General features: G+C 44.6%; 1 protein-coding gene across 5 annotated transcripts in view; it reads left to right on the top strand.

Annotated features, from left to right (window-relative positions):
- The first annotated feature begins 408 nt into the window (after window positions 1–408).
- The window catches only part of Nrg1 (neuregulin 1), a 194,712-nt gene continuing 186,290 nt past the window's right edge, over window positions 409–8,830 (top strand). For all 5 annotated transcript variants that reach the window (XM_021171057.2, XM_021171058.2, XM_021171059.2 and 2 more), the window contains exon 1: window positions 409–930. In XM_021171057.2, coding sequence (XP_021026716.1) covers window positions 837–930 — 94 coding nt within the window. In that variant the 5' untranslated portion in view covers window positions 409–836. The remainder of the gene's footprint in view (window positions 931–8,830) is intronic.

Below are 8,830 nucleotides of genomic sequence, written 5' to 3'. Positions count from 1 at the left end.
TGGTACTCTGTCCTCAAATGGCTTGTGCTCTTCTTCCCCCCCCCCCCCCCCCCCCCCCCCCCCCCCTCTTTTCAAGGCTTGGATCAGCCCCACAGCCTGCCAGAGACTGCGAGCACCAGGGTCCCTTCCTGCCTTCCTGGCCTCTCCAGACTGCTCTGTTCTGTCCGGCGGCGGCTGCGACTTTGTCAGAGAAGCTTCCAGCGACCCCTGTCGGGAGTTCCCGGCAGCCGCTGGGCTCCGCCGCCCCTAGGCTGGCCCGGCTGCCAGAAGAAAGGGGCTGAGCCGTGATCGCCCAGCTCAGGCTCCTCCCGGTGGCGTGTCTGCGCCTCGGGGTGGGGGTGTGGTGGGGAAAGAGGGAGGGGGCGAGGCGAGGGGAGGGTGCGAAGGAGGTGCCTGCGTCCAACCTGCGGGCAATTGAAAAAGAGCCGGCTAGGACTTCCCCAAAACTTGTGGGAACTCCGGGCCACGCCGGCAGCAGGAGCGGAGCGCAGCGCAGCGGCGGCAGCTGCCGGGAGATGCGAGCATAGACCGGACTGAGCACCTTTCCCTCTTCAGGCTGTAAGGGAGCGAGACAGGCCACCGGAGCGAGGCCACTCCAGAGCCGGCAGCAGCAGGACCCGGGACACAAGAGTAGCCCCGAGACACCCCCAGACGTAGCGGACGCTCCAGGTGATCGAGTCCACGCAGCTCCCTGCAGGCGACAGGCGACGCCCCCGCGCACCCCGGCCGCTGGCTCTTCCCTCCCGGGACAAACTTTTCTGCAAGCCCTTGGACCAAACTTGTCGCGCGTCACCGTCGCCCAGCGGGGTCCGCGTAGAGCGCTCATCTTTAGCGAGATGTCTGAGCGCAAAGAAGGCAGAGGCAAGGGGAAGGGCAAGAAGAAGGACCGGGGATCCCGCGGGAAGCCCGCCGAAGGCGACCGGAGCCCAGGTGAGTGCCAGCCGCTCCGCTGCTCCCAGGCGAGCACCTAGCCGCGTCCCATGTGTCCTCGCGCAGCTCTCTTGGAGCCCAACCCGGTCCCCGAGCTGCCGTGCCGGCGCCGCCTCCGCCTCCACCTGGTGCTCGTGCGCTGTGCGCACCCCGAGATTGCTGGCCGTTCCTCCCGGGTCCTCCGGGTCTGCCGTGCGTCGCGCTCCCGGGCTCTGCTCTCGGCCCCCGCGTTGGTCGCGGAGCCCAGCCCTGGAGTGCGGCTCCGATTGCGGGATCTCTACCGGCTGCGCGTGCCCTTCGGTCTGATGGCTTTGAGCGGGCCCTGTCTGCCCTCTAGCGAGAGAAGCGGGAACCGGCTCCGGGTCCGAGAGCCTGTGTCCCGCCGCTTGGGCCCCCGCTGCGCAGAGGGTGGTCGGGGAAAGGGTGGTGTGGGCGCCCGGGCGTCGGTGCGGTGGGCGGAGGGAAACAGTGGACAGCCGCCGTGCGAGCCTAGGATCGCTCTGATTGAGTGCAGTGATAGGGAAACCCAGAGCAGCTGAAAGGGATTCCTAAAGGTCAGCGAAGCACGCAGAACCCGACCCCGTGCCAAGATTCAGGTCGGCTCTGAATAAATTTGGCTTTAGCTGTTCAAGCTTTCAGGACTACTCCGATAAAGATGACTAGACTACTTTCCCAAGAGACACCAGAAAGGAACAATTTACCCCAATTTTTGAACCCCATTGCTTACGGGTTATATATAGAATGAAAGGGGAGGTTAAGGTCCCCCACTCCCCCCATCAGAGCGCAATGTAAATGACAGTGCCACCCTAGATATCCCTAGGAAAGGCTATTTCACTGCCTTGGTCAGAGGAGGCATGAAAGGTTGCCTGTGACCAAAACTTGTTAAAGAGTTGCTAAAGAGATGATGCTTCAGGGGTGGTGCATGATAGGGTCTTTACCCTCCTTCTGCAATCCCCACGGTTGATCTGGATGCCTTATGTCTTTTAGAGCATTCCCCACACACATATTATGAAGTACTTCTGGGAAATTACCCACACTTGTGCAGTCTGTGTCTAAAGGAGATAAGCAGAAGTATCTGCTCCGCGCAGGAAGAAAACAAACCGCGTTTTCTTACTGCGCTCCTTGGACTCGCTCAGCGTTTCAGAACCTGGATTGTTGGCAGAGACCCTAAGCAAGGTTTAGAACAAAACAGAAACTGAACAGAGAGTAATTGTTTAGCCACTGGCCGTTCGTTCTTGTCCCTGCATAAAAGGCACTGCTGATCAGTTTTCACCTTAATTACCTCGCATGAGCCTTCCTGAAGGTAGAGGGATGTTTTCCTAATATATACTGTGTATTTTGGAGATTAACTACAACATTTTTCTCAACAAAGTATGAAACGGGGATCTGGATTAATGTCACCATAGTATTTAAAGAGACCCAGAACTGTAAAGATATAAAGAACGTTCTGTTTCCCTTGTCACCACTTGTGCCTTTTATTTACTTCAATTGCTTGCACGGGCTGCTTAGATCGGTGGTTCTCAACCTGTGGGTCGCGACCCTTTCAACAGGCTAAAGGACTCTTTCGCTGGAGACTCATAATAGTAACAAAATTATAGTTACTAAGTAGCAACAAAAATGACTTTGGTTTAAGGACCTGAATTAAAGGGTTCAGGAATTAGGAAGGGTTGAGAATTGTCTTAGATGCTCTCCTGAATTAAGATGGGGTGGTGGTCTGACTAGCGACCCTTTCCGTGGCACTCTTATCTCTCAACAAGGGCTAAGTCTACAACATACCGCAGATGTTTTAGTGAAGGCAGTGGTTCAGGTGGGGAGAGGTTAGGAGAAGTCTCAGGGCTGTCCGCAGTCCTGACTCACCAGGTGGGCATCTGTCTCAGGACTACCTAATGTTCTTAGAGGAGTCTAGAGTTTCTTGGCTTGGCTCCCTTGAGTCTTTGTAGTCAGTCCTTCCACTGTGACTCTCTCTAAACCAGACTCAATGATATTTCTTTTCCCATTTTTCCAGGAAAAAAAAAATTGGGGTAAAGTTGTCTGTGTGCTGGATTTTAGTTTGTTTCCTGTCATATGATTGGGAGTGGGGGTGGGGTGGAACAGAGAGACACTTTGCTCCCTCCAGAGAACTTTTTACACCCTCCCCTTTTAGGACACCATGAACAGATTAAACCAGATTAAGAGTATTTAGTCATTTGATTTGCAAATGGTCCCCTTGAAGTTTGCATTATGTAGAAATACAGGGCATTAGATAGTCCTGCTTAGGGTATCGATGTTTCTGCCTTTGCTTTGTCACGTTTCCTTCTAATAGTAAGGCCCAGTCTGATTTTCCTTATTGAAGAGGATGAATAGCTAATAGCCCTGGTGATATGTGGGGTAAATCCATACTTGTTCTGCATCTTTCCTCTGGCCTTTGGGTCCATGGAATTATCAGTAGCCTTCACATTTGCCACGTAGCCAAATTTAGTGTTTACAAGGACAACCATCTCTTGAACTGTTCCTGGGATGGTGACCTTCAGCACAAAGTGTCAACCTTTCCTTAAAACAACCACTGAAGTTCCGAGCATGTGAGCTTTAAGACAGCGGAGATAACTGAGGGGGCTTAGCCCTGCTGTGTACTTAATCATATGCATGGGCAGGTTGGTGGGAACTCTCCTGGAGAAAAAGACCTTTTAATCTGCTGTATCAACTGGTCTAGCTGATGGGTCTTACAGACCTGGTTATGTTTCCTATCTGCATTTTGATGTAATTAACAAATACTGGACTGCACACTGTTGTGGCTGCAGAAGTTCAATAGAATTATCTACTCTCTAATGATGACTATTATAAGTCCCATATCCTTGAGGTCATAGATTCTTCTTTGCACAAAATAAGCAACTTCAGCAAAATTCTGGGCTTTGAGTCACAGATCCATGTATGGAGGGTCCCATAATGTCCTGAGCCTCTTGCAAGCTGGCCCTCCCAGATCCTACCTCTGACTGATTCATTCAGCTTAGCATTTTCCTCTAGAAGCCTGAATTACAAAACCAGTTTTTCCTTTTAGCCTGTCAATTTCCCAGTTGACTTGAGACCTTCCTTAAGATTGCTGATGTGTTTCATATTCTGCACAGTATTGTTTTTGTTATTGTCTTGACTCTTAAATGGCCTGTAACAAATCTGTTATTGTCCCTGTCTCAGATCTAGAACTATTATGTGCTACTTTTTTATGCTTGATGGGAGGGGGTATTTGTGAGTGGAAAAACCTAAGAAACTTAGTATCACTAATAGTTAGACACAGGCTGTGCACGCCTCAAATGATATCATCCACCTGTTTCCTTAACTAAATGGCTCCAAAGGCTGAAGTGCCTGTAAACATTCTTGGAAATAAAGTAGCCTGTCACTAACAGGGCAGTCTGTGTTTACAGAAGGAGAAGGAATGTCCAGTGATCTGTTTCAACCTGGTTACTTGTAACTGCTTACATTATGTAATTATTAAAAACATTAAAGATTATTTACAGAACAAAAATGGACTTGTTATGAAGAAGTAAAAAAGCAGGAAGAGTGAGGGAAGGAAGCTTGGATACTGCTCTAATATTTACAGAATGATAAAGATACTAATGAGAATGAGGAGACTATATATGTGCTTATATATGCACATGTGTCTATGTATATATGTACATGTGTCTATGTATATATGCACATGTATATATGTGCTTGTATAGCACATGTGTCTATGTATATATGCACTGTGTATATGTGCTTGTATAGCACATGTGTCTATGTATATATGCACATGTGTATATGTGCTTGTATAGCACATGTATCTATGTATATATGCACATGTATATATGTGGTTATATAGCACATGTGTCTATGTATATATGCATAGGTGTATATGTGCTTATATAGCACGTGTGTCTATTATATATGCACATGTATATATGTGGTTATATAGAACATGTGTCTATGTATATATGTACACATGTATATGTGCTTGTATAGCACATGTTTCTATTATATATGCACATGTGTATATGTGCTTGTGTATGCACATGTGTTTATGTAGATATAATATTAGAAAGCCTTGGGCCATCATCTGAACAGTAAATATATTTCCAGTATCCTCAATCATTTTCTACTAAAAACAATGAAGATTGCTGTACCTTAATTAATGGAGATACTGTTAATGTTCCAGGCAGTGTATTACATGCATTGTATGTACATTATATCATTTTTTAAAACGGAGGATATGAAAGCATCCTAACATTAGGCAGAACTAAATCCTAGCCCTTAGTTCTCTAGGCAGACTGCTTGGATGTAAATTCTAACATCACAAAACACCCGTTAGCTGTAAATTCATGGGAAAGTTACTTAATCTTTCTGTGCCTAAGTTTCCTTTTTTTGTAAAGTAGAGATAATTCCTGACTCTCCAGAGTGTGAACAAGATAACCCAGGAAAGCTTGCTGACTATTGCCCAACAGGGAATCGGTTCACAGTCGATACAAGCTTTCTTTATCAGATTACTCAAGGAAGGAATTGTTTGCAAGGATATGTGGCATAATTTTCAGAATTTTCCTTGTATGGGAAGGAAAACCCAGTGCTGACCTCAGGTTAGAGTGGATATAAATATTAATATGCACTACCTGTAAAGATAGGGAAAAGTGAGTACATCAGGTTTCATAACTGCACACATGTATTATGAAAACATTGCCGAGCTCAATCTAAATATTGAAAGTAGACTGAGGTGCAACAGGATTTTATCTGGCAGGAACATATTGAGGTTTCAAGCTGCAAGATTTTGAAACCCGATTCCTTTTCTGGCAATACTTGGAGAGTTGCTGTTCAAACCTCCTTTTGTAGTACAGAATATGTAGTCTTCTCTCTTGAGACTTGCGTAAATTACAGCCACTAAAACACAAAGTATGCATCAACATGTCCCTTGCTGTCTTTATCAGGAGTGACAATGTAAAGTCCATACACCCTGGTGCAGGTATTTTGAAATAGAAGCAAAACAAACAATACAATAAACCCACATTTCTCAGTGTTTGCCCCCTTTCCAGCCTCACTAGAATGGTTGTATGTCATGTTTCAGGTTCGGGAAATAGAAGTGTTTCTTACCAGATATATTCCTTTATTTCAAAGAAACAAGTTAAGTTGGAATTTTACAATGCTGATAGTTTACTGGCTTCTGTCACGAATCATACCATGTTGTCAGTATTGGAGAGGGGGGAGTTATTACGTTTGTTCCAAGAAGTGATAAATGCACTTCTGTTGGTCAGTTAACCCTCAAACGCTGATCCTTGACAAATAGAAGGAGAAGAAGAAAAAAAATTAAATTGTATTATTTTACTTTATTTTTACCAAGGGAAAATAGACTAACTAAGTATACTGTTAATATGCATAAATCTAACTTTTCCTTAAGGATCAAGCAGCATTTCTGCCCATCCTAATTGGTTTTGTCTCTGCAAGAGTTTTAATTGGCTGAAATGAAAGAACAAAAAGTGAGCTACCAAAATACCAATAGATGTCACTGTTTGTTGCTTTAGAAGATATGAGGTGTTAGGAAAACAAACAAACAAACAAAAAACCCAAAACAACTACAACAAAACTACCTAGCTAAGTTCATTCTGTTTATTAAACATGAAGCTAGCCATTTTTAAAAGCTTGTTGATTTAGGCTACACTATACTCTTTGGTTTGAAAAACTATGTTTTGTTAGTGAATAATCACATATAAGTCTGTTTCTTCTAAATATTAAAAATATCTTGCAAGTATGAAGACCTCAGTTTGCTCTCCAGAGTTCACATTAAAAATAAGCCTGGTGGTATATGTGTGTCAATCTTGCACTTGGGGAGGTAGAGTTAGGCAGATCCAGGGGCTTTCTGGCCAGCCAGCCTACTTGGCAAGTTCCATACCAGTGAGAGACTAAAAAGTCTGTAGGGCCCCTGAGAACTGTCTTTGGTCCTCTGCGTGCATGCTTGTCTACACGTGTGCATGCATCCCTGTACACAGAGGACTATGAAGAAACACACATGTCTCTGCATTAAGTTTGCCAAAGAATTCAGAATGTATGTAGAAAGCTTGCTGCTGATCAAGACTTTTGGGAAATGAAGTAGCAAACTTTTTGAGAATTTTTCGGTATATTGGTTGGGTTTTTCTTGTATTTCAAACTGTAAGTGATGTCCATCTCTCATGTCCTCTTGATGACAGGAGTTAAGTTTATTTTTTGAGACTGGTCAGGTTTCTTTCTTCTTCTTAGAAGTGACACCTTCCTCTGGCCTCCAGAGGGTGCTCTGAGAGCATCGTACTGCAATTCCCCAAAGACAACTTCTGCCTTTTCTTTTTTCCGTTTTTTTTTTTTTTTTTTTTTCCCCAGTACCCTGGGCAGAATGGTAAAATGAACAGTGTCTTGGGTTGATCCAAGTTAGCTGATTTGGGTAGATTTCTTCCCCACCCCCAACTAAACAGTAGCTCCTTGTGCTAACTAGACAGTAGCTCCAATTCCTTAAGCATTCCGAATCAGGATATGCTCAGCCATTGTAATGCTGGATGCCTCCCTTTGATCAGATTAATTCTCACTGGCACCTTTCTCTACATCTACAGGGTCTTTCTACGTAGCCCCTGTCTAGTTAGGTACAAGTGTCCTCATAAGGAAGTTGAGTTACATTTAACAGTTTTCACCTTGGCCTTGGACACTTGTGTGGTGGAAGCTCCCACGTTGAACAAAAGATATTTGCCAACAGATTTATTTCTGTTTCATCAGACACACAGGCTGGCTGTCCTATTGAAGAACACTCCTTTGACATACACATTTCCAAAAACAGGTTAGAGTTTTTTTTTTTTTCCACGAAGGCTGGAATACACCAACCCATAGCTCCTCTTACTTATGGGTCTCCCTTTCATGATGATTTAAAGATTTATTTTTGATTTTTGTTTTGTTTCTTTATTTATTTATATTTGCCTGTGTCCGAGTATGTGCACTTGGGTGTGGTGCCCATGGAGGCCACGAGAGGGCATCAGATCCTTTGGAGCAGGAATTATGAGAGTTTGTGAGCTGCCCAAAGTAAGTGTTGGGAACCAAACTCAGCAAGCTGCCGTAACCTGTGAGCCACCTCTTTAGGCTGTTCATGATTGAATCCACCCTCCGCTGGCCATATCTGTCTTGATTCCCACATTGTATCATTTTCTTTCATAAAGTGTCATGCAGTTTACATGACTTGTTGCTGGAAAGGAAATATTACGAAGAGGAATAGCCTTTGCTCTGCCACAGTGCCCAAATGCTTTCCAGCGCCAAGCATCCATAGGAAGGCAGCTGACTGTGCCAGCAGCTGTCGAGATTTACTGTAATGATGTTGGAGTCAGGGAATGCTATTAGGCTGAACCATATGAAATTGTCGGTTTTATAGGTCATACATGGCTGATTACCCCACATGTCATCGAGTGCCATATCAGATTTTTTTTTTTTTTAGTAATTTGACTTTATGCTTTATATATTATTTTAAATAATGGGATGATAATGATAACTCTGAAACTCTCTCAGAAATTTTAGTAATGAAATTAGATTAAAAGGCGTGCATGAAAGCTACACTAGGGGATAATTGAAGAAGTAGCAATTTCTGCAGTCAGTAGGTAGCCTCCTCAGCCACAGAGGATGAAGTCACTGTAAAGTTACAGGACTGGACAACTAGCAGCTTTTACATGGAGGGGGAAAAAGTGGCAATTTTGACTGGGAAGTAAGTCTTGTTTACCTTATTAATATATTTTTCATGTATATCTTTTTTTTTAGTGATATACTTACTTTTATTTTGTGTGCTTTAGTGTTTTTCCTGTATGTGTCTGTGTCAGAGCCTCTGGAACTGGAGATACAGACAGCTCTGAGCTGTGTCAGAGCCTCTGGAACTGGAGATACAGACAGCTCTGAGCTGTGTCAG

This window comes from Mus caroli, chromosome 8 (assembly GCF_900094665.2).
Source record: "Mus caroli chromosome 8, CAROLI_EIJ_v1.1, whole genome shotgun sequence".
NCBI lineage: Eukaryota > Metazoa > Chordata > Mammalia > Rodentia > Muridae > Mus > Mus caroli.
The sequence above is the reverse complement of the archived record's forward strand: the minus strand, read 5'-3'. Positions and strand labels throughout refer to the sequence as shown.